The sequence below is a fragment of the Oncorhynchus keta genome, chromosome 10 (assembly GCF_023373465.1).
Source record: "Oncorhynchus keta strain PuntledgeMale-10-30-2019 chromosome 10, Oket_V2, whole genome shotgun sequence".
NCBI classification, from domain to species: domain Eukaryota; kingdom Metazoa; phylum Chordata; class Actinopteri; order Salmoniformes; family Salmonidae; genus Oncorhynchus; species Oncorhynchus keta.
The window spans coordinates 20420038-20446381 of NC_068430.1; the positions used below are offsets into that span (position 1 = coordinate 20420038).

The 26344-nt window shown below is 44.0% G+C and overlaps 1 protein-coding gene across 7 annotated transcripts in view; it reads left to right on the top strand.

Moving 5' to 3' along the window:
- The window catches only part of frmd4ba (FERM domain containing 4Ba), a 79017-nt gene extending 56945 nt beyond the window's left edge, over positions 1-22072 (top strand). For 2 of the 7 annotated variants that reach the window (XM_035777298.2, XM_052526640.1), the window contains exons 8-24: positions 3488-3571; positions 4291-4356; positions 4819-4876; positions 5378-5464; positions 9876-9952; positions 10570-10708; positions 14330-14471; positions 14602-14735; positions 14818-14934; positions 15220-15448; positions 15679-15735; positions 15861-16008; positions 16640-16777; positions 18097-18836; positions 19073-19196; positions 19594-19845; positions 20879-21019. In XM_035777298.2, coding sequence (XP_035633191.1) covers positions 3488-3571; positions 4291-4356; positions 4819-4876; positions 5378-5464; positions 9876-9952; positions 10570-10708; positions 14330-14471; positions 14602-14735; positions 14818-14934; positions 15220-15448; positions 15679-15735; positions 15861-16008; positions 16640-16777; positions 18097-18836; positions 19073-19196; positions 19594-19843 — 2590 coding nt within the window. In that variant the 3' untranslated portion in view covers positions 19844-19845; positions 20879-21019. Of the gene's footprint in view, positions 1-3487; positions 3572-4290; positions 4357-4818; positions 4877-5377; positions 5465-9875; positions 9953-10569; positions 10709-14329; positions 14472-14601; positions 14736-14817; positions 14935-15219; positions 15449-15678; positions 15736-15860; positions 16009-16639; positions 16778-18096; positions 18837-19072; positions 19197-19593; positions 19846-20205 lie in introns of all 7 variants that reach the window. The other 5 variants (XR_008144404.1, XM_052526642.1, XM_052526641.1 and 2 more) reach the window with 5 other exon arrangements.
- The last annotated feature ends 4272 nt before the right edge of the window (positions 22073-26344 follow it).

A 26344-nucleotide genomic window follows, 5' to 3' on the forward strand; every position in this document is an offset into this window, starting at 1 on the left:
GGCAGCTTCGTCAGTTAATGTTTCAGCTGCACTTTGTCTTGTCTGAAAGCGCAACGAAACAGACCCTGCCAACAAAGTCTGTCAAATGAGTGTGGATGGGAGCCTGTCCAACTATATATCCCAGCCTACTCTCTCCTACTCTCTCCTGTTTTTAGACTAATACATATTTTTCCTCTCTGATGGTTTTCATTTCTACCTTTTTGGATAAGGAAGTTTGGCAAATCCTCTCATAAAACATGTGTAGCTCTAGACACTCATTGCAAAGGGCCCTGCAGCTCTGAGATTAGATTTGTAGGAGTTAGGGAGAACCCCCTCCTCAAATGTACTGCCTGTTCTAAAAGGGATGAGCTTCAGGAGTGCAGTCCTCACTAGGCCACGGTAGACTGCCGGGCGTCAAATACTAACCATTGTGATGTCATTTCTCTGTAGTCAAAGCCTGGCGTCTGCTGAGCTATCACTTTATAGTTTCCTGTTGTGCCTCTAGTCTTGGATTGACTTTGCATGTTCATTGGGATTATGTGCATATAGGGGAATAAAAACATGTATTCTAGGGGTTATCATTTTACCTTTGATGTTATGCAGTGTTAATGTAGTAGCCTAGATGACATGCAGTGTAATATCACCATGTAATACTTTTCAGCTGATAACTGTCACATCCCAGTTAAATGTCGTTAGTATAAACCATTATGCCTATAGGCTACAGCACCCCTGACACTGTCAATTTACTCACTCAAATGTAGACCCAACCTGCTTTTGCTGGGAATTTCACAGCAATGGGGATATCCTGGTCTCTTTCTTTGCATTTCCTTAACAGGGACTTACTATCAGCCCACTGAAATAGCTGACCTACTGTATGAATGTTTAGCCAACCCCCTGGCTGGCAGGGTGGAGGAGCTGCCCCCAGCCCACGTCACAGGACGTGTAATGAATTCCAGATTGCTGACAAGTGCAATGTGGCTACATAGTAGATCACCCTAACAACACCAGCCCCAGCGCCCTATAAAATGTATGCCATCCAACTCCACAGCAGTGAACTAACTGCCATAGCAGCAGAGACTAGTGAACCTCCGGGAGGCAGCTAGCTAGGGAACAATGATTCAAGTGGCTTTCTCTCTGTAGTGTTTTACCTTTCTACTGAGTGAGCAGGTTCATATTACTAGATCATTATGGCCTCTGCATTCTAAGGATTGTTTAGTTCTTTTCATTTCACTTTGGAGATCATTGAGAAACTGCAATTTACATATTTTTAAAAGTTCAGCTCCTGCTTTGTGGTTTCTTTTGTTGATTTTCTTCAGTAGTTATTACATTAAATAGTTTCAATGAAAAAATACCAAAACATAAGTATACTATGTTGTCCCAGTAGTTTAGAACATGATACAGATATGAAGGATCTACTGGTCTGAGTCCTGTCTGAGAGGCCAAGTCCTATTTTTGAAAAGCTCTCCTCTGTGAGTTGTACACTACCTTTCAACACTGCATGGGCTGCCAAAACTGGTGAATGGCTTTTGTTCCGGGCTCCAGTGCTCTGGCCTGCCAAGTCATAGCCCTCTTTGTCGATCAGTAATTGTAGAGCAAATGCTCCCCCATCTTGTGTTGGAGTGACTCATAGTTCACTATCTCAGACCTTGACAGTGACATACAACACAGTTAATACAGAGAGGTCATTTTCTATTGCTGTGTATTAGATCACCTCCAGACTTGAGGTACCTGTGGCATTTATGATTACATGAGGTCTTAATTGTGTGTTTATGAAATTATATGGTAAATGACATATGGTAGGACTATCTCGTACTCTTTACACTGGCATGCAAAGATTGAGGTCAACGCCTGTACTGTACACACACACCTCAAAGAATGCACATGTGATAACATTGAAAAACATTTACTCGTGAGTCATAATTACCATCCCATTCTGGAACTGCGCCTTGACATGATAGAACTATATTTCAATTTCCTCTGTTAATTAAAAGGGCTTTTATCTGTTTATATTGAGACACTTTGACAAGACCTAAGTGGATATTAAGCCTAGTCTGTTGGAATGCATCAATAGCCTGCCAGATAAAAATATGAAAAATGTCCAGTCATGACCACTTTTTCTATTTTGATTTGGTTGTCACTTTCTTCCTATATGATGTGGGACTTGACCTGTTCTGTACAACACATCAATGACAATTTGTAAAACATTTTAATGTTGATATTTCACATGATCTCTGTCCCCTGTGTTCTGCTCTGTCGAACTCATTTGGGGTTATTATTGGATATTGGGGTTTATTGAACTCAGAGATGGTCATCATGGAGATCTAGAGTAGTAATTACACGGTGTAATGCCAGTATAATAGTGTAATGACAGTCTAATAGTGTAATGACAGTCTAATAGTGTAATGACAGTCTAATAGTGTAATGCCAGTATAATAGTGTAATGACAGTCTAATAGTGTAATGCCAGTATAATAGTGTAATGTCAGTCTAATAGTGTCATGACAGTCTAATAGTGTAATGACAGTCTAATAGTGTAATGACAGTCTAATAGTGTAATGCCAGTATAATAGTGTAATGTCAGTCTACTAGTGTCATGACAGTCTAATAGTGTAATGACAGTCTAATAGTGTAATGACAGTCTACTAGTATGATGACAGTCTAATAGTGTAATGCCAGTATAATAGTGTAATGCCAGTATAATAGTGTAATGCCAGTATAATAGTGTAATGTCAGTCTACTAGTGTAATGTCAGTCTAATAGTATAATGACAGTCTACTAGTATGATGACAGTCTAATAGTGTAATGCCAGTCTAATAGTGTAATGTCAGTCTACTAGTGTCATGACAGTCTAATAGTGTAATGACAGTATAATAGTGTAATGCCAGTATAATAGTGTAATGCCAGTATAATAGTGTAATGTCAGTCTACTAGTGTAATGTCAGTCTAATAGTATAATGACAGTCTACTAGTGTATTGTCAGTCTAATAGTGTAATGACAGTCTAATAGTGTAATGTCAGTCTAATAGTGTAATGTCAGTCTAATAGTGTAATGTCCGTCTAATACTTTAATGACAGTATAATAGTGTAATGCCAGTATAATAGTGTAATGTCAGTCTACTAGTGTAATGACAGTCTAATAGTGTAATGACAGTCTAATAGTGTAATGTCAGTCTAATAGTGTAATGTCAGTCTAATAGTGTAATGACAGTCAAATTGTGTAATGTCAGTCTACTAGTGTAATGACAGTCTACTAGTGTAATGACAGTCTAATAGTGTAATGACAGTCTACTGGTGTAATGACAGTCTACTAGTGTAATGACAGTCTAATAACGGCGTAATGACAGTAATAAGAACTTTTGATCAATCAGCAGTGTTGTTATTATTATGGAGCATTAAAATGCCCCCTGGTCCTATTGGAGATGTAAATGAGCCTTTTTAAGATACAACTGTTACTGTTCTTGTGAATTAATTCAGTTGATCATTATGTCTCAATCCTTCTGTATTTACAGTGTTGAAAGCTCCAGGTCGGACCTGAACAAGCTCCCGGTTTTACCCACTAGAGTCCTGAGGGAGCACCCCTCCCTGGTATACTGGTAAGCAGTGCCACATTAAAAACACTTTAACCACAAATGCACAAGGGGTATTAATCCAATTGGATTACACACAGTTCCATAGATATCAGACAGTCCTGTCAATACCAATCCTCCCCTCACCCCGTCCCTATCCTCATCAAATGGCTTTTTAATTGTCGCTAACACCTGGATGCACAAAGCAATTATTTTCCCATGCAGATGAGCTGGTGTGGGCAGCGAGGTGGAGGTACACCCAGAGTCCTGCCAGGCTGTTTATCTCAGATGGGCTGTATTAATTAGTGCTCTGTGTGAATTACGTCTGGCTGCATCATGAACAGCCAGGTTGGTGCCGACTTCATCATGTCTTCATGGGAGCTGGGCTAGACAGGAGGGTGAGAGAACGAGACGGCCAGGCCAGCCGCTTGTTAACAGCTCCTGTGTCTGTCTGAGTGTATGCTGCTGCATCTTGTTCTTCTGCCTCAGCATTCATCTGAGGCTGCAGCCCAGCCCACTGATGAACAGCAGCTGTATGGATTGGGCAGATTGGAATTACAGGGCTGTGTGTGTGAGTTGAGAACAGATGAGAACCATGGTCAGGCCAGTAGGCCAGACAGAATTCTCTCCATGAACAGGAACGATGTGTGTCAGGGAAGGACTGTCTCACCACTTGTCTCTGTTTGGGGATATGTTACAATCAGTAATGGCTTATTCATTTCGGCTTTTATTTTTCTCTATTACAGTGAAGACCGAGTGATCGAGCACTATGAGAACCTGAAGGGCCTCAGCAGAGGGCAAGCAATTGTGCGGTAAGTCAAGTGCATGGAGGAAATGAGCTGCTGTGGACCTCTAGTTTAGCACGTTCATCAGTCCAACACACTCTGCAGTCCTCTGTAGCGTCTACTCCTGTGTTTTTGTTTTAAAGGGGTTGCTGTCACACTGCCAGAATGTGTCATTAATTAGGGGACAGCAAACTTTTACTATGCTTTGGGCAGCCAGCAGTGTGTGACAGAGGTCCACTCTGTTTTCCCTGGCTTAGCCTAGCGAGGTCATTTACACACGGCTGTATGATTTGTGCCCTTGACTTGATCAATTTATTCTCCAAGGCCCTGTAAAGAAATCGATGGCTCCGCCACTGTAAATGACTGTGTCTGGTGAATGACTGACTGGGGCTTAAAGCCCATTCAAACTTCTGTAGAGCAGCCACTCACAGACGTTGATGAAGTGTAACTGCCTGAATTACTGCTAATGCATCCCTCTCCGTTTTGAAGGTATTTGGCCTTAGTGGAGTCCCTCCCTACATATGGAGTTCATTATTATCCAGTAAAGGTAAGAGAGAAATCAACCCTGTATCTTACAGTAGGAAGCATCAAACATCTGTACATTTGTTTTCATGTTTGCTTTCCCATCTAGCTAGCATTTTTAAAATATAAAAAAGTTGTGTGTTCAGATAGAAATACAGCCGTTTTCCCTCTGGACGCTGGACAGGGACCTTAGCTGGCTGTTTTCTCAGGCTCCGTGCTTAGTTAAATAATGATTGAGTGATCCTTCTCTCAGAAACTCTCTCACTCCCAGAGCCTCAGCCCCACCAGTCCCGCTCTCCTACCTCACTCATTAAAGCAGGGTGTCTGAGCACATCAAACGCTGCTGTTAAAATGACTCGGTCTGAAGCTTTTTAGGGCTGCTTCAATGCATTTGATCTCTCCTTGTGTTGCTAGTGCTGCTAGCCTAATGGGGTAATTGTCACAGTAATGGCCCGTTCTTCTTTTAAAAATGTACCACTTAAGCTGCTCCTAATGACTGGTGTGCCTTGCCTTGCCTTCCCAACAGGACAAGCAGGGCCTGCCGTGGTGGCTGGGAGTCAGCTATAAAGGCATTGGACAGTACGATTTACGGGACAAGTTGAAACCTCGGAAGGTAGGTTGGCCTTCTGTGACTTGTTTCTCCTTATGGTCTAACTGAACAACCAGCTCCACTCTGGTTAATAATCCACCAAACTGTAAATAATGGCAACAAGAAGCTTGTGTTCTTGGCCAGGGTAAAGGGAGGGAAAGTTGTTATCAATGTGGGTGTGATAGTATCTGGATTATGGTGATAAGATTGTGGCATTCCTCATTTAGGGTGTGATTGAAATAATCATGACTGTGATTCCCAATATGAAACCTAAAGTTACAGTTTTGGCCTTAAATGTAAAAAAGTTACAATTTATTCTTGTGTGTTTTCCTCCGCCCACTTCATTACTATGTCTCTTACCTGTTCACATGTTGGATCCCTGTTGACACAGCTGGGAATGCTGTTCCAGTGAATGCCAAGGCATTACTGGGCGTGTCCCATATATTAAACCCAGCCTATCCCTGCTCCTTTCTCAGCAGCCCTTCCAGTGGAAGGTGTAATTATGGTGCAGGATGGGGAGCAGGCAGGGCTCTGGGGCTGGATGAGCCGGCACCAAGCCAGCCTGGGCGGTCTCTGTGAGGGGCTCAGCTCTGAGAGAGAGCTATGCTCTACCCAGGCCCACCAACCACACAAGGAGGGAGGGAGCACCCATGCCAAAACTCCTCCGTAGCAGACCCCTGGTGAAACGGTGGACTTTTGTAATATGTTTTTTTAAGTACACAACTCTTGTTGCTGTTCTAGAGGGGCCTGTCATCTGGTAGAATATTGATAGTGCTTCCTATCAAGGCTGGCGACCTTTGTATTCATCGCAGCCCCCCTCTGCCCTTCTCCAAGCATGCTGAGCTCATTATGCAAAGCTGCCTGTCATTGTGTGTGTGTGTTTCTCTCAGAGAGCAAACAATTGATCAAGCAATAAAACACAATCACCTTGTCAGGGGGGCTGTGAGAAGCTTGGAAGGGTGTGAGGGGCTTGGAAGGCTGTGAGAAGCTTGGAAGGGTGTGAGGGGCTTGGAAGGGGGGTTGAGTGGGTCTTGAAGGGTGGGGGGGTTGAGGAGGTCTTGAAGTGTGGGGGTCTGAAGGGGTCTTGGAGGGGGGGCTGCAGAAAAGGAATCCCACTGCAGCAGTCCAATCGTCCTGTGAGGAATCTTGGGATTCTTGACGTTTTCCCAGACTTCAGTGACATGCGCTGAAAGAAGCTAATGTAGTTTAACCTCTTGTCAGCTTTATCACAACTTAATGGATGGGATGAACCACAACTTCTTATCCCTGTCTGTTGGGTAAAAGAGAACTGGGGCTTTTTCCAAAATCTCAATAGTAACCAACAGGAGAATAAAATGTATGCTAGAGCACCACATTTTATACAAAGGCCTTCTTTAAATTAAAAGTTATTTCTAAGATGGTCTGAGGAGCAAATGGCTGTGATATAGAGAGCGCTCTCTCTCTCGCTCTGGCTCTCTGTGTGTGTCTCTGTCTGTTTGTTTCAGTCTCTCGCTCTCTCTCTCTCAATTTCAATTCAAAGGGCTTTATCACTCTATCTCTCTTTTTCTCTCCGTGTCTCTGTCTGTTTCAGTCCATCTCTCTCTTCCTCTTATCAGTAAGTCATTTAACACTTACTTGTATTATAATCACTTGCAGGTCCAGTTATATGGTCAACCAATAAAACCAATGTAAGCACAGCTCAGTAAGGGTAAAATCATTTCTGTAATGGTAATAATCATATATGATTAGACCCTTAATTTTTTATCTTGGAACAATAAAAGGCTGCTCAAATATTTATACGGGTGCTAAAATCCAAGGCTAGCTGTGTCAGAGGACCATGCGGCTCCATTCCCTAAAAGCCCTCTTCACACTTCTTTCACCACCGTATATAATAGGTTAAAACCAGAGCCTTAATTAATGTGTGTGTTTGTAGTGGACTGTAGCATTCTCTCTCGTCATGCCTTTGCTGGAAATGTTCAGTGAACCAGCGTACCATGTGACTGTATGAGAAGGGTGTGGTGGTTCTCTTCCTGCGTGTAAGTCCCGACCTTTGACACACTTTATTTATCTTCCTCAGAGGATTCCTCCATCACGTCACAGGGCCTGGGGGAGTCTGGGGAGGTTGTTGTGGGTTCAGGGTTGGGTCTGCATCAGAATGTTCTGGGAATATCTCAAACCACAGGTATTTTGGCATGGGCTCTAATGAGAAGAGAAATCGCTAACATCTGAAATAAACGAGATTGAAATGGGGAACTACTGTTCTGTTCTCCAGATGACTGGACTGTCTCTCTACCATTCACCTCATGTTTAGTTTTGGTGGTGGTTTCTCTGCAATGCAGTTTGGCAGCACTGGCTTGGACTGTTTATTCTGTCCAAATAGTAAGTGGGTTCTTGTGATCAGAGTTAAAGGTGTGTCACACATCCTTGATATATTTTGGCACTTACTACCTTCGGCCATACATGAGCACTCATTAAAATGGTTATGTGTGTATGTGTGGTGTTTTGAAACTGTCTAATGATCTAGTTATGTGAATGTGTGTTTTCTGTTTATTTTCTGAATGTGCTGTATGTAGTAAGTATCCAGGGGGTTTGTGAATTAGAGAGGGGTCTCCCACACAATGGGGTGAGTCTGTGGGAAGTGTGGAACCTGCTGGTTCCCATTGTTCACTAATTACCATGCTCCCAATCCACAGTTATACTGGGGATCTAATTGATTAGGCTAGGCCTACAGTATTGGCTGGAGCAGCAATGGAGAAATGGTCTGGATCACTTTACTTAAAGCATGAAATAACATCTTATGAAATATTGACATCTAATACACTGTTATTGGCTACAGCATTTGCTTTGTGAGTTGCAGAAATTTAGTTTGACATTTTCCTTTGGTTTTAATAACGGACTTTATAGGTGTAGTGAGAGATTCTTCCTTGTCAGCTTGGGCCCAGTTCTGAGAGCTGACCGAGAGCTGTCCTGTATTCACATGGAGGTGAAGAGGGGCCCGCTATTAATGATTAGACCAAAGTAGTAGATTCCTGAAATATTTGTCTTGGGGAGCGGTGGGAGGCTGGAATTGATAGCACTCTGAACAACAGGGGTTGGCATGGTATTTTAGAACCCAGATAACACATCACAAAGGGTTATGACTGTGGAGGGCTAATCTAAGATCTGTGGATGAAGGGAAACACACTGAAAGAAAGGGGGTCATAGTGGTCTTTTCACTGAAGAGGAGAGGAGGTTGAATACCTCTCTATGCACAACTTGTTCATCTGGTTTGACTGAGGAGGAAGATTGTGATAGAGTGAGAGAAGGAGTGAGTTACACAGAGCAAATTCATGAGGAAAGGAGAGAGAGCAGAGCAGTGCAAGGTGGGCGAGGTCAGAGTGAGGTGTCTGTGATGTCAGAGGGAATGGGAGGAGAGAGGCGGAGCCTGCTCAGCTGACACTCTTGCAACACCTATCTGGCTGCCTGAGAACAGATGAATGTATTGTTCAAGGACGCTCTAGCCCTGTTGGAAACTTGGCCAGGGGATTCAATACCACCCTGATAATTCACCCGGGATTTAAAAAGCACTAAAACCTGCCCTGGTAAGCCCCCTATTACCAGACTAGGTAGTTCAGGATATATTCATGTGAGTTGCTGTTGTCATTCTGTTTTTGGGTTACCTGTAAGTAATTGTATGTTAATGTACTGTACAATCCACAGTTGTAAAGCAGTGACTGCGGTGTATACTATACTGGAAACATGTAGAACCTGTTTAGAAGAATACGATTCCCTATTGTGTTATTAACATTTTTACCAAGACTTCAATGTACTAAAATCAGTTCTCAGTCCATAGGGGATGTGGGGTTAAAAAAAAAGAGCAGTACACAGTATCATGGGCTGGGTTGCTTGTGATATCGTTTAGATTTCTCGCTGAGGATTGTAGTTAAGGGTCATGTGCCATAAATCTACACCCCAGACCCTGGTGCCAGTGGTGGATTCTCACACAGCCAGACCAAGGGAGAGTCCATCGCTCTCAGCGAAAAGAGCTCAGAATCTCTCTAAAGAAAGCCCGGTTCTGCTGTATGCAGATGTTTCACCCCACTCCTCCTCCTGTTTTCAGTGCTCTCCCTCCAGGATAGAATGAAATGTGAGGCTTCTTGCTAGGCAGGTCTTGCTCTCTACACAGGCTTCATTAATGAGTAGTAAGTCAATTCCACCTGACTGAGTGGCTGTCCTCTGTGCACAGCTGCTACTGTTATTGTTAACGTTGAGAAAGGCTGGTGTATCTGGGACTAAACAAGTGTCTTTCCATGCTAGTGGCATTGTGTTTGAGTTTCCACACATTGGATGCCTCAAGCCGCTTGGAATAAATACGGATGTATCAAAGCACATCTCTCTAGGTCTGCCACTCACTCAAACAGGGCATGGTCCAGTGGACTATTTACTAAGTGGTGTGTCCTGTTTTCTCTCCCTGCAGTTGTTTCAGTGGAAGCAGCTGGAGAATTTGTATTTCCGTGAGAAGAAATTTGCTGTAGAGGTGAACGACCCTGACAGGTGAGATGGAACAGACACTGGATTCATATAGTGATCCTGGGTTGTGTTCTGTAGGGTCAGTTTCTTTAGTACCTCAAAATGTTCGGTGCCTACTGAACTCAACCCAGGAATCTGTTGTCTTCTATTCTGATCCTAGCCTTTCTGAATCATAACAGGCATAATTTCAGAGCCTAGTGTCAATGAGCTGACTCCAATACAATATCTTGCTAGTGTCGAATGAAGGCCTTCCTTCTTGCTGTAAAGGACTGCTGCAGTCAGTGTTCTCAGGACATTACAGCACTTCCAGCCTCAGTGCTGGATCACATGTTTAATATGGTGCTGCTAGCCACCTTGGTTGGAATGAAACATCTCTGTTCCAACACTGCATCTCTCCCCCATCAATGTATTGAATTACAGAACCAGTCATGAGATTAGTTTATGCAAGGAATTGTTTTCTAATCTCTGATTGTGTATGATTCTGATATCAGTACCCATCATGTTATTAAAAGTGTATCTATAGTTAGATATCCAGGTATTCAGTTGTTGTGTTGTCAGTTTGGATTAAAGAGATGAAATGACTCCTACCTAGCAGTAACATGAGGGATTAAAATTGTGTCTGTCTCTCTTTTTATCCGCAGAAGGATAGTTTCCAGGCGTACTTTCGGGCAGACTGGATTGGTCATTCACACGTGGTATGCCAGCCACTCTCTGATTAAGACCATCTGGGTGATGGCCATCAGTCAGCATCAGTTCTATTTGGACAGGAAGCAGAGCAAAGTGAGTGTGTCAGCAGCACAGCACTACTGCTCTTCTCCTACCCTCATCCCCTTACCTGCATCTGTGCCTCTGTGCTGTTCCTAGCCTTATCAGGGCCTTGTCACCCCCACCACGCTCCTTCTCACTCCACTCCACATCTGAGTGCTACTGTTCTTGTCTTAACCTTTACTCCTCTGTTTGCTAACATGTTTCTTATGGTTGACTCAATTTAGTCGACTGGTCGATTGTTTGGTCGATCGGCTGTTGGTCGACCAAGATTTCTTTAGTCGAGCAGTAGGAAAAAATGTTTTTGTTAAATCATGGTGTACAAGACCTGTCTGAGTGGACTGATCCATTGTTGGGATGGCACAGTCCATCAGTGTAAGACATACTACTGAAGTTGTTTATGGTTATATTATGTAAGAATAATGGTGCAACACAAAAAAAATATTGTATTTTATAACAAATGCGCTGTCTCCCATGTTGGATAGTGGTCGCTGTCCGTGGTTTTGAAAAATATCAGTGCGTTTCCTAGACCATGTTGCTGTGTGCATAGTTGCAAAGCGAACCAGCATATTGGTGTTGAGAACAATGCGGCGGAGGTAGCAGCGGTTAGGAGACAGGAAAACAGCACTTGACTTAATTGTCTATGAAAAGTGAGGAGAAAGGAAACCCCAACTTAATTAGGTCTATAATCAACAGCCTAACTGTTAAATGTGCCTGGCTTTATAAATCATCCATATATATCTCCAGAAATAAGACTGATCCTTCTTCTGCTGGATGTTTGTGTTAATAGCCTACTGATTCTGTGTGCACCAAGCCTCACGCAACCACAACATGTTAGATAAACAATTTCACAAATTCTGCTTTTTAAAATCTTTACTATGCTGTATTAAATGCTTTACAATATTTGTTTGTTAGACCAGCCTCTGGTATTATTTATAACTTATTTTGTGTTGTTTACACTCTTCCAAATTGTCCCAAAAACAAGTCAAATTTATTCCACACGTCTGAATTTCCCTTTCCTAATAAGCAACGGGTGAACATTCCCTGGTATCGAGTTTATTTGGCACTTCCTCTGCATCCATTTTGTGTTAGGAGTTTGTTATAACCAATTTATTGATGTGATTATTTTGTATTTAACCTTAACTAGGCTTGTCAGTTAAGAACAAATTATTATTTACAATGACGGCCTACATATTATGATATGCTATAAGTCAGACCCTATTGGTCACGTGCATGTGATGCATACATGTGTCATGTAAGGAGAGCAAGTGTTGAGGGAATAGGGAATGTTTTTCCTAAACAAATTAGGCATTTTGAGAATAGAACTTTTCAGTCAGAAATATCTGTAATTATGTTGTAACTTCAGCAACATGGACAGCGCAATACACACTGTTGATGTTCTGTGGTGGTGACTGCAGCAGGGAGGAGAGGGAGACAACACTATTAACACTGATGTTCTGTGGTGGTGACTGCAGCAGGGAGGAGAGGGAGACAACACTATAAACACTGATGTTCTGTGGTGGTGACTGCAGCAGGGAGGAGAGGGAGACAACACTATTAACACTGATGTTCTGTGGTGGTGACTGCAGCAGGGAGGAGAGGGAGACAACACTATAAACACTGTTGATGTTCTGTGGTGGTGACTGCAGCAGGGAGGAGAGGGAGACAACACTATTAACACTGATGTTCTGTGGTGGTGACTGCAGCAGGGAGGAGAGGGAGACAACACTATAAACACTGATGTTCTGTGGTGGTGACTGCAGCAGGGAGGAGAGGGAGACAACACTATAAACACTGATGTTCTGTGGTGGTGACTGCAGCAGGGAGGAGAGGGAGACAACACTATAAACACTGATGTCCTGTGGTGGTGACTGCAGCAGGGAGGAGAGGGAGACAACACTATAAACACTGATGTTCTGTGGTGGTGACTGCAGCAGGGAGGAGAGGGAGACAACACTATAAACACTGATGTTCTGTGGTGGTGACTGCAGCAGGGAGGAGAGGGAGACAACACTATAAACACTGATGTTCTGTGGTGGTGACTGCAGCAGGGAGGAGAGGGAGACAACACTATAAACACTGATGTTCTGTGGTGGTGACTGCAGCAGGGAGGAGAGGGAGACAACACTATAAACACTGATGTTCTGTGGTGGTGACTGCAGCAGGGAGGAGAGAGGAGACAACACTATAAACACTGATGTTCTGTGGTGGTGACTGCAGCAGGGAGGAGAGGGAGACAACACTATAAACACTGATGTTCTGTGGTGGTGTGACTGCATAAACACTGATGTTCTGTGGTGGTGGGAGGAGAGGGAGACAACACTATAAACACTGATGTTCTGTGGTGGTGACTGCAGCAGGGAGGAGAGGGAGACAACACTATAAACACTGATGTTCTGTGGTGGTGACTGCAGCAGGGAGGGAGAGATGTTCTGTGGAGACAACACTATAAACACTGATGTTCTGTGGTGGTGACTGCAGCAGGGAGGAGACAACACTATAAACACTGTTGATGTTCTGTGGTGGTGACAACACTATAAACACTGATGTTCTGTGGTGGTGACTGCAGCAGGGAGGAGAGGGAGACAACACTATTAACACTGATGTTCTGTGGTGGTGACTGCAGCAGGGAGGAGAGGGATACAACACTATAAACACTGATGTTCTGTGGTGGTGACTGAAGCAGGGAGGAGAGAGAGACAACACTATAAACACTGATGTTCTGTGGTGGTGACTGCAGCAGGGAGGAGAGGGAGACAACAGGTGCTAGTCAGTCACTCGCTGTTTTTCATTTATTTTTACACAGTGCAGCAAGTCTGAGCCAGGCCCAGCACAATCGATTGGTCAAAAGAATAGCCTACTGAATAGCCAATCGATTGGTCGAAAGAATAGCCTACTGAATAGCCAATCGATTGGTCAAAAGAATAGCCTACTGAATAGCCAATCGATTGGTCAAAAGAATAGCCTACTGAATAGCCAATCGATTGGTCAAAAGAATAGCCTACTGAATAGCCAATCGATTGGTCAAAAGAATAGCCTACTGAATAGCCAATCGATTGGTCGAAAGAATAGCCTACTGAATAGCCAATCGATTGGTCAAAAGAATAGCCTACTGAATAGCCAATCGATTGGTCGAAAGAACAGACGACTCTTGATCGACCAAGATTTTTTTTGTCTGGGACAGGCCTAATGTATCTGCCCCATTTTAATTGATGTATATTATAGTGTTCTTAGAATAGCCTAAGCATAGCTGTGGGGATTCTTGATTTCATGTCGACTTTCCTTGCTGCTCTATTTGATTAATCAACACAGAAGGACATTTTTTTACGTGTTTGTTTAGATGGTGCATATTTTGGTGGGTTATTTAACTTACTGTCGTTACACAAGCTGAGTGTGAGTTATGATAGTTGCTCCGAGGGGTGAATGAGTGTGTGGCTGCAGTCAGGTGGGTTTCAGCCTTTCAGAAGCAGATGGTGCTCATCCAGGAATCGTGCTGAGAGAGGGCTCCTTTCCCAGCCTGGGCTGAAGCATCAAATGGGGCTCGTATCTCGCTGCGCAGTCATTTAAGAATAAATACTGGTGTGTGACTGTTACCGTCTCCCTCTTTTTCCTTCTTCCCCTCCCCCCTCTCTCCAGTCCAAAGTTACCACGGCCAGAAGTTTGGGTGACATCGCCATGGACCTGACGGAGATTGGAGCGCCCAGGATCAGTAAGCTGTCCAGCATGGAGAGTAAAGACCAGCTCATCATGGCCAGCAACAGATCCCTCATCTCAGCAGGTAAACAATCAGCTAACAATGGACAATGCTTGACGGACATATTGGTCCTATTGACTTCATAAAGACAAATGCTGATTAGATGAGATTGAAGTGATCATAATGGTTTTAATAGAATATCTGCCTGATGCAGGGTCAGGAGACTCTGATGTGAGCGAGGAGTTAAAGAAGGAGAAGATTGCTGACCTAAAGAATAAAGAGAAGGACTTGCAGGACTCTCTGACTCAGAAACTAGAGGAGCTCAAGAAGATCTGCCTGCGAGAAGCTGTAAGCATCTTCATCAGTACTTGAATGAAATAATTTCAATTAGATTATATCACTGCTGATTGTTCTCTTTTTGTTTTTCCAGGACCTGACAGGCAGGCTGCCTAAAGAGTACCCTCTGGACTCGGGTGAAAAGCCCCCCGCGGTGCGTCGGCGCATGGGGACAGCCTTCAAACTGGACGACCTCTTCCCCTATGATGCGGTTAGTATAGGAGTCACAGGATGGGAGCACTGGCTGTCATAAATATTATGTGTTCTTTTGGCTAATAAATCTTAGACTTGACTGACATTGTAATGCAACATTTTAATTGTGTGTGTGTGTGTTTGTGTGTGTGTGGAGGACATTCTCTATATACGACCAGGATAAGGAATTTCTAGTGATGAATATGCTTATTTTATTCTGTGAATATCCCCTTTGCACTGATCTGCGTGCCTGTGTGCAAGTTACTAATCTCATCTGTTTCTACTGTGTCTTCTTGTCCTGCAGGATCCCCATCTCAGAAACCTGGAGAGCAAGTTTGCCCTGCAGCAGAAGATCGTGGAAGCGGCCAAGAAACTAGCCAACGAGGCTGAGCTCTGTAAGACGGTGAAGAAGAAGAGGAGGAGGAACTGCCTGGACGCCATGAGGAAGCTGCAGGAGATTGAGGAGGAGATCAACAAATACAGGATCAAGACGGGCAAAAAGCCCACCCAGAGAGCATCAATAATCATAGCAGGTAGCCTACACCACGCCATACCAACAACCAGACATTGCATACAGTCACAGTGATAACACAGTTTAGATTGACTGTAGCATACTGAGGAATCACAATTCCTGTCAGAAGCGCCTTGTCTGTACTAGTCTGAAAGAAAGAAGACTTCAGGACATGGGTTTCTATCAGATGTGGCCTCTAATGAAAAGCCCAACACAAGCATGTGTTAACCTCCATTTCTCCCCTTTTCTCAGATGATGTGAACCTTGCAGAACTCAGCTCACTGTCCGACAGTCTTACTCTGGACGATGGTGAGTGCTGCGGAGGTTATATCATACATACATTAGCTAAATTCTCTGTTCACATCTGTAGCATCCCCATAGCTTTTAGCAGGCTGTGACAATGACAGTTCCTTCTGTTCACCTGTGTGTTTTAGACGAGGATCTGGGAGGCCAAAGGCAACAGTCCCATTCTGTGCAGTACTCTCCCCGGCCCCACCACTCAGAAACCCTGAGCCTCCACTGCCAGTCTGACCGACTGGCCTCAGCCCACGAGCAGTCCCAGGACCTCAGCCCCAACAACAGGTAAGAGCTCTTGCACGGGCCTGGCCACTGACAGCTCTCCTGGCTCTGGGTTGTTTTGTTACCCAGTCTGTTTCAGACTGTTATTCTTGGGGCCCAGGGAGCAGCAGCGAGTATAGACCTGTAGAGGAGAACCAGGGAGAGCTGCCTGCATTCCTACCAGCCTCTTCTCCTGCTGCCCCCACAACCTTCTCTTATCAGCCCCAACACGCTCCATGTAAAAAAAGAAATAGACAGCAGTAAGCATGTCTATGCCTGCTAAGGAAGAAACCACAATCCCAAGGAGGGGAAAATAGTCTGGGACCGGAAAGCTGCTCTGGAAACTCTGAATTTGAACGTATTCGCTCACTGCGTGAACATTTACCAAATGACTTGGATGATATGCTGCTGGGAGAGAGGAGAGCAGGAGTTCTACTGCTACTGTTTGGTAATGTTATTTGTTTACCGTTCCATGAAGAGAAAGATCAATGACCTATGAAATGACAGTCATCCAGGTGAAAATGATGACTGAAATCCCTGCACACAAGGATACAGCTTTAATATTATGTTTTGCGTGGCGAGGAGAGGGAGAGGCCGTGTAATCAAGGTAGAAGCTCCAAGTCTGTGAAAAGCATGGTTCTTATCTGTGTTTCAGATTAAATTATGGCAAAGTCCAGGAACCTTTCAACTACAATCACCAAGATGCCTTATCGAGCCACAAGCCTGCCTCTGCACACAGCATGCCTCCCACCCCCCTCCTCACCCGTAATGCCTACAGCAGCATCCAGTTCAGGTAGGTCAGGCCCGTATCCACAAAGCATCTCAGAAAGGTCCTAGGAATCCTATTCAAACCTGTTTTAAGACAAAGAATCTCCCAGCTCAGAGCAGATTTTTAGGACAATGTTTAAAGACTGCTCAGACAAACTCTGAGCCAGGAGTAAAATCAACTTGTAAAAATGATTCAACTGTTAATCACGACAGTTCGAGGTACCGCAAAGTAAAGATAGTGATGACTCTCATTGACATGCTGCAAATGATGGGGAATAGCCAATCGTGATGAGACATAGTACTCTGTGAACTATATAGCACCATTCAGACAACCCCGGTGAATGTGACGGTACATCAAATTTTGCAATGGTCAAAATGCTTGTAATTTTAGCCTGACACGATCACTTTGCCTACTCTTTATTATTGCCCTAATATGTTGGCATGCATAAGGCTTTTTTAACAAATTCCGATTGTTGTTAACAGCTGAATGTTTACAATAAAACTGTTTTATCAATACACTTGTCACTCCTGTCTAACAACTCTAAATATTTTTGGCACAGTAGGCATCAAGTCACTTGCCGATAATGTTGCATACAGCGTTTAAAAGATCTAACTTTCATCGAACACAATCAAGTTAACATAACCCTAGGATCAAGGCGAATTCAACTGCCCAACGTTAAGGCATGCCCAATTCAGACTGTTTTAACAACCTGATGTTGCGCTCCAAAGGGATAACTTGAAATGATAATGTAGGTAATTCAATAAGTGAAAGAAAAACATAGTGTATTTAGGTGTATCATGTGAAATAGGCCTCATAAGAAATCATTATCAAAAGTGGAAGAGGTACTGTTGCATGTAGGTTTAGATTATTTATGGGTTGATCATGTAGAAATATCAAAACAGGAACCACTGACTTGCTGCATTTTTCTATTATCAAGACACCTGCTGGTAACTCTTAACTGGTTAGGACAGCTCATGAAGTGTCCTAAATATGTCGACTAGGTGGGACTCTTATTACTAAAGAGCCTTCATGTATAGCTTTTATTTTTACCCGTAAGAGTAGGAGTAAAATGTTTGTTCTCAGCACCAATTTTCTACTCTGAGATGTTTTGTGAATACAGGCCCTGGCCTCCATGACCTCCGTACACCCCTCACCTACAAAGATGCCTCTGATGCTCCTCAACACCGACCAGGAGGCCCAATTATACTAGCATCCTGTCTAGACCTTTGTCCTCTGTATAACTTCTAGATGGGATTTCTAACCCTATGTCAGGTAGTGATCAATCTAACACTGTATATAAGAAGGAGGATCATGTTGTTCATCATGATGTTGTTCGTTTCCAGGTCAGATGACGACCCCCAGCATTTCCGCCAGCGGAGTGGCAGTCTGGAGTCCCAGTCTCAAGAGACCACACCCCCGGCGTTCGTCCCGTTCCGCCGCAGCAACAGCACAGAGGTCCTGGACGATGGCTCATCCTACACCAGCCAATCCAGCGCGGAGTATACAGTGCCTGGGAACCATACCCACCGCCCCAGGGACCGCTGGCGTGGCAGGAAGGGCAACATCTACGCCAACACGGGCAGCATGCCCAACTTGGCACAGGCTGATGCCTGCTACAACACATACCAGCCCCCCCGGGCACCACGACCCACCACTACGGCCTACTATGTGACGGGCTACCCCAGCTACACAGAGCCAGAGCCCTACTCTAATGGAGTCTACATGTACAACAACGAGTTAGAGGGTCACTACAACGTTAACCCTTCATACCACGCTGCGCCGGCCAACCACGGACATGATGTGTACAGCAGTCGCTATGGTGACGACGAGATGGACAGTATGGCTCAGAACCCCTACGCCACCCTGAGGCCGCCCAGGAACCGTCAAGCTCTGCCCAGGACGGAACATTTGACCAAGAACATCCAGAAGGCGCTGGTGGCAGAGCACCTGAAAGGCTGGTACCAGCGCAATGCAAGCCACAAGCAACCACAGACTTACGACTACAACCAGAGGGGTTCCCAGCAGAGCCTGGGTTACCAGACCATGCCAGCTCCCCACAGCAGGAACACATCCTACTCCTCAGGTACAGACAGCCTGCAAACTCTCTCATCTCACATGCAAACAAAATGATATTCCAGTCTGTTAGTCAAAGGCAATTATCTGGTTTCACTTAAATGGGCAATGCAAAATGACATGCATCAGCCTTCTCTGCATTCAAGCATGTCAATGAATGCTAACATTCAGTCACTCATTTGCGTTCTATATCTCAGAGATAAATTATCCTATTGTAACCTTTCTTTGTTGTGGTTTCTGTTCCAGTCTCGTCACAGCAGTCCTCCACAGCAGGAGGCTGGCGCGGTCACCTAGGAGGGGGTATGTCAGAGTTCCACATGCCCCTACCGGTGCAGCAGCCTTACCCCTCCTACGGCACCGCTCACTACAGGTGAGAGAAGTCATTCTTAGTCCCAATTCAGCTCTGTATCTGATTGGCTGTCCCTGATCCTACTTAATTAACAATGGAGCTAAACACCACGACTGTGTCATTGTGGAGAATGGATGCTCGCTGGAAAAAATGAAGCTTCTCTTTGGTTTTATCGGCCACACACCATTGTGACCTGTGTGTCTTGACATTCCCTTGCTGACCATGATATGTCCCAGAAGTGTTGGAAACAGTTTGATAGTTGGTGCTCACTCACTTGCAGACCAATTAGCATGGCTGCTTGAAATGGATTATAGCGTCTGTCTGCGCAGCCAGTGGTTAGCTCTTCATCTTACTGGCCTTAGGAATGGTTCTTCTTCTTCTCCTGCTTTAACTGTCCACTGGGCTGCTCTCTTCATAGATATGGCTCCACTTGCTCCTCCTACCAGCACTCTAAGGACTCTTGGTACATCCCTGATGGCCAGAGGTGCTGTGCCTTTGTCCCTGCTAGCTCTTTATCCTCCACCACCTCTCCTCCTTTCCTTCCTCCTCCCCTGGCTGTGGGCTCCGGCTGGGCCCAGGGCCAGGGCTCCAGTCCCCTGCACCAGCCCCACAGCTACAGAAGCCAGAGGCTTAGTAAAGTCTCCTTTGCTAAGTGTAGCCCACGATAGTAGTAAGTAACCAGCTACCAGTCTGTCCTCAGCGTGACTTCATTGCTTGCTTGTTTTTTTTTTAAGTGAGCTTAAACAATGTCCTGCTCTATGCTTTGGGCTTCTCTTTTTCAATTAGTATCAAAGCTGTTTGTTTGGGCTGTCTCTCTCTCCCTCTCTATGATAAGAGAACTGCATGGCTTTTATGATTGTTGTTCATTTCTGCCATCTCTTTCAGCTACCATACCAAATTGTCATCCAGCGGTCACATTTCTCTTAAGGGGTGTGCATAGACATACACCACTTAAACTGTCAGTTACCCCCGATGTCTCCTCTCCCACCCCATTATCACTATCACTGACCTTTGACCCTCTCGTGCACAGATGTCCCACAGCAGGGTATGGGTGGAGGAGCTGTGATAGACTGGTGCCGGGGCCAGCAGTGGCTACAGGGTCATTAGAGAGGTTTGATTCTGGTGCCTGTCATGGTACTGAGTTCTGACCACCGAAATTAAACACCCACGCAAAAGAAAGGGTGAGAGAAGAAACAAACTACCGCCACAGATTATATGGTGTTGGTGGTGACTCATTTTGTGCGTGGCATTAAAAAAACAACAACACAAGACTGCTTTGGTTGTCCTAGTACTCTTTACTCTATGGTGGTGTACACTGGTGGTGGTGGGGCTGGTGGGGCAGCAGCTTTGGAAGTGGTGGTATCTGTGGAAGAAGGCAAGTGACCCTGCATTTTGAATATTTGAATGCTGCGTGTGTTTGATGCTTGTTGTTCATCTGTCCATCTGCTTTGTTTTAAGGTGTGTGAATAGTTTCATCCTGGTGGAACACACTAACTAACACCTGCCATTTTGAAACTGGGATATAACTCTCTTAAAGGTGGAGTGTTCCATTTAATTTCTCCAGTGCTGTGTTCCAATGAAGTAACAACCCAGGGTTAAATTACTCAAATAACTTTTCACCAGTGGAGATGTCTCTTTTCTTGGATTGTATTATCAGTTTTTTGTTGCTAGCCTAACCTGTATACATCCTGTATGTGTTGCAGACCCAATGTAGATGTGAACCAAACAGAAACCTACATCAACAGCCAAACCAACTGCAGCTTGGATCCAGATGACCAGAGACTTTACTGGCATGAGGGCTCCTCCAAACCTGGAACTATAGTGTAGCAGTCAGGGCCATCAACTCTCTCAACTTCCACTTTGTGACACTAACATGTGCCTTGGACTGCACTTACCTGTTTTTCTGGATGGAAATAGGATCCAAAGAATCAAATATCAACCACTGTGGAATTCCCACAGGAGTGGACCTTAAGTCTAAGTACAGCTGATTTCAGTCTCATACACGGAATTGCCAAACAAAGTAGGTCCAGCTGCGTACGCTCTCTGAAAGCAAAATTACAACACGGTCACCTGATCTGAATGTTCTGGTTTGCTAGAGGGGTGTGTTTGTCTGTGCACTGAGTTGCACTTGGTGCTGTGGCTGGTTGGGTTAGCCTGAGAGGCTGGCATGAGGATGGAGGATAATGAACATGACTTGTCCTGCAAGATCGATAATTGGGCCAGCTTTATGCTCACCATTACAATGACAGATCTCTCCAATATTGACACTTTTAAATGTTGAAATGAAGGATTGAAATTGGATTTTGAGTGTGAAGATGACTAGCAATGGCGCCCTGCTGAAACGTTCTCCAGTCACTACTGATTTCCAGAGCCCATTCTATGATAGTGTTTGTAGATACTGTACAGCACTTTGTGCTATTCTTAGGTTGTCAGTCTTTTTGCACCAGCCATTTAACACAGTATTTGGACCTCTCTCTTGTTCTCAGTAATTTGATCATCTTTACTGCCAAATGCTTCTAACCATTAAAGTCTAGACTCAACCATGTCAGCTTTTATACTTTCAAAGACCATGTTAACACTATCAATGCCGGTTATGTAATGTGTCCACTCTATTACATGGCTTAATTTTATTGCTCAGTGCAGTGAGACAAAATGTCAGTTTTAAATGCTCATTGCATCCCATGCTGGAATCCATGGACTGGTGCTTTCGATTCCTCTCAATAAGGAATTTGTATGTACATGTTGATAATGTAAATACATTGTACAGAACTGTTTTTGGAGCATTTTTTATATATTTTAAGAAGCATGTTATGAATAGTAAACCATCACATTTGTCAAGCTGGTTCTTAGTCGTTTGTATAATTTGAAATGCGTTTGAATTAAAACAAATATTTTGAGCTACGTCCTCAGTTTATTCATGTTAGTCTATAAAATGGTTGTGATGACTGTCTGTTGAGGATCTGAGTAGACCTGAAAAACAAATCTCCTGTAACTGATTCAGTAAAACACAGGATTTAAATCGAGAGCCGTAAAGAAAGTTGAATGCTTTTTTAAAACTTAAGATAATGAACTTCAAAGAGCTCAGGACGATAATGACTGTTTTACGTTGCTATTATCCCCCCCTAAATAAATCAGTTTCAGTAAAGTGTCAGATGAATGGCTTTGGATTGGGATGTTTTTCAATATGACTGTGACAAACATTTTCAACCTCTTTCCCACCAGACTATGTAATTACTACTTCTGTTCTAACCATCACCACAGTAACATATATATCTCCCTGCACTTGCTATGGACAAATTAGAGGGATGAAATATGCCTGACACAGAAGATGTTAACCCCTCGAGCTTGTGCGGTGGAGGAGATCTTCGTGGGCTATGCGCCGAATACAACAGGTGTAGACCTTACAGTGAAATGCTTACTTACGAGCCCCTAGACAACACTGCAGTTTAAAAAAATACGGATAAGAATAAGAGATTAAAGTAACAAGTAATTAAATAGCAGCAGTAAAAAAAGAACAATATATACAGTGGGTTGCCAGTACAGAGTCGATGTGCGGGGGCACCGGTCAGTTGAGGTAGTATGTACATGTAGGTTGTGTTAATTAAAGTGACTATGCATAGATAACAACAGAGTGACAGTGGTGTGGAGAGGGGAGGGGGTTCAAAGCAAATAGTCTGGGTAGCCATTTGACTAGATGTTCAGGAGTCTTGTGGCTTGGGGTAAAAGCTGTTTAGAAGCCTCTTGGACCTAGACGGCGCTCTGGTACCACTTGCCATGTGGTAGCAGAGAGAACAGTCTATGACTAGGGTGGCTGGAGTCTTTGACAATTTTGAGGGCCTTCCTCTGACACCGCCTGGTATAGAGGTACTGGATGGCAGAAAGCTTGGCCCCAGGGATATACTGGGCCGTTCGCACTGCCCTCTAGTGCCTTGCGGATGGAGGCCAAGCAGTTGCCATACCAGGCAGTGATGCAACCGGTCAGGATGCTCTCGGTGGTGCAGCTGTAAACCTTTTGAGGATCTGAGGACCCATGCCAAATCTTTTCAGTCTCCTGAGGGGGAATAGGTTTTGTCGTTCCCTCTTCACGACTGTCTTGGTGTGCTTGGACAATGTTAGTTTGTTGGTGAAGTGGACACCAAGGAACTTGAAGCTCTCAACCTGCTCCACTGCAGCACCATTGCTCCACCTGCTTCACTCTTCTGTCTACGGCTATGGAACCCTGACCTGTTCACCGGACGTGCTACCTCTCTACCACACCTGCAATTTCAACCTCTGAATGCCCAGCTATGAAAAGCCAAGAGACATTTACTCCTGATGTTCTGACAAGGTGCACTCTCTACAACCACTGTGATTATTATTTGACCCTGCTCATCATCTATGAACGTTTGAACATCTTGGAGAACAATCTGGCCTTAATGGCCACGCACTGTTATAATCTCCACCCGGCACAGTCAGAAGGGGACTTGCCACCCCTCAGAGCCTGGTTCCTCGCTAGGTTTCTTCCTAGGTTCCTGCCTTTCTAGGGTTTTTTTCCTAGCCACTGTGCTTCTACATCTGCATTGCTTGCTGTTTATGGTTTTAGGCTGGGTTTCTGTATGGAACTTTGTGACATCTGCTGATGTAAAAAGGGCTTTAGAAATACATTTGATTGACCTATATCAGAGTAGCAGAGTATAAAGTGTCATAGCTGTAAACAACTGTTGCTAGCCTCAGGTTTTGGCTCCATTTTCTCACCGCTGTGTAGTCAAACTGGTTTTGTCTCTGCATAATCTGTAAACCAGACAAAACCAGTTTGTTTAAAGACAGATGCCCACTCTGTCCTTCCCACGTATGACAAGCTAAAGTCAACCTCACTGAACCTGGGCCCGTTTAGGAGGGTGCAACATTGAAGAACAAAAATAATAATGTAAACATACATTTTTACAACAGATATCACAATACATTAAGTGTGTGCCTACTGGCCATTACTGTTGTCGTGTCTTTACTATCATTAAATTGAAGACTTATAGTTTTTATCAAATATTCTCTGTAATTAGTATTACGCGATCAACTGATTAATCACGTAACTGTAATTAACTAGGAAGTCGGGGCACCAAGGAAAAATATTCAGATTAAAGTTATAATTTCCGAAAATAACTTTTCAGATATTTATTAGTCTTCAAATTAATGAATTATTTACTTTACCTCACGTTAGTCTCATTCCAAACGTAGTAAATTGTTGGTTATCTGCACAAACCCAGTCTTCACTATGAGTCATCCATACATCAATTGTCTTAAATCATTTATTTATTACTAACTAAGTAATTCACAGAAATGCACAAACAAACAGTAAATATAGTTACAAGAAATGAGAAGAGAATGTGCCCTAGTGGGCTAAACCGGCATGGCGGCTTGTTAGACAAAAGGGGAAGTGGGGGTCGACTAAGAAGTCACTACAGAGTGATAATTATAACAATTGAAAAACTAATCCTTTGCACATGAACGCTCACTCATTTGGGAACAATTGCAATCAATATATATATATTCACATTCAGTGTGTCATCTTGATCGCTGGTGAAAAGTTTGTTTCTGTTGGAGAGTTTGGTCCTCTCTCTCTCTGTGTCTTGGTTAGAGGGGATAGTTCAGAATGACATGCATTCATTACTTATAGAATGGATGTTTCAGCGGTTGTCGTTCTTCGCGTTCAATGTTACCGATTTCCTAGCTGCAGACTAGTAATTCATATCAAAGACTTGTTCTTATTCTGTCGGTATCGATTGTCTAAGAGTTTAACCGCATGGTATGGCTAAAAGATTCAGCAATGGTCTATAACCTTTGTCCCCTCCTAATGGAGAAATACATGGTCTGGTGATAATTTCTCAAAGTTGGGTTTTATTCGGAATTGCAGAAAGGGGCTGTCCCAGGACGCCTGTCCCTAACTGGGCTCAGGGGCGGTCCTCTGATTTAGTTCAATCCAATTCCCTTTTTGAGTTTTCATTCATTAAACAGTCCAAAATCACATTGTAAAATTGTGTAAACAGTATCATACTCACTCATTCATCTTATACAACAATTAGATGTAAACCTCATATCTGAGGCTATTATATAAACAGCATTATGGTAATGTGGCCACCCCGTCTCCCATGAGCTTCCCCAAGTTGTGACATACGGACCAGTTCGTAGCTGGATTCTTCACCGATCTTTTATACTTTCTCCGGAACATGAAATTTGTTCGTACCTCAAGTTCTGTGAGGTGGAAGGAATTCCTTTGTCCTCTATGAAAATGTACTCTCTCTATACTGTGTGTCCATGAGGAGATCCTCAGGAATTTACGACGTCTCTCTGGCAACAGCAGCCTAGTTGAAGGAGGAAAGGGGGAGGCAAGGAGAGGGGGATGGGGCTCGCCACACCCAAAGAGGCAACGTCATGACAATGTACTACAACACACAATATAGGTGTACAGTACGTGTGTGTGTGACTCTTCACAGTCCTCGATGTTCCATTAGGTGTATTTTTAACAATTTATTTTACTGCTTGAGTGAGTTACTTGATGTGGAATAGAGTTCCATGTGTCCAGATGCCACTCCTGAGTTGTCTTGGCTGTGTGCTTAGGGTCATTGTTCTGTTGGAAGGAGAACTTTCACCCCAGTCTGAAAACCTGCTACAGAGCACTTAGGACTTCATGTACTTTGCTCTGTTTATCTTTGCCTCGATCCTTACTAGTCTCCTAGTCCCTACTGCTGAAAAACATCTCCACAGCATGATGCTGCCACCACCATGCATCACCATAGGGATTGTTCCAGGTTTCCTCCAGACGTGACGCTTGACATTCAGGCCAAATAGTTCAATTTTGGTTTCATCAGACCAGAGAATATTGTTTCTTATGGTCTGAGAGTCTTTAGGTGCCTTTTGGCAAATTCCAAGCGGGCTGTCATGTGCCTTTTACTGAGGAGTGGCTTCCGTCTGGTCACTCTACCATAAAGGCCTGATTGGTGGAGTGCTGCAAAGATGGTTGTCCTTCTGGAATGTTCTCCCATCTCTAAAGAGGAACTCTAGAGCTCTGTCAGAGTGACCATCGGGTTCTTGGTCACCTCCTTGACCAAGACCCTTCTCCCCCGATTGCTTAGTTTGGCCGGGCGGCCAGCCCTAGGAAGAGTCTTGGTGGTACCAAACTTCTTCCAATTAAGAAT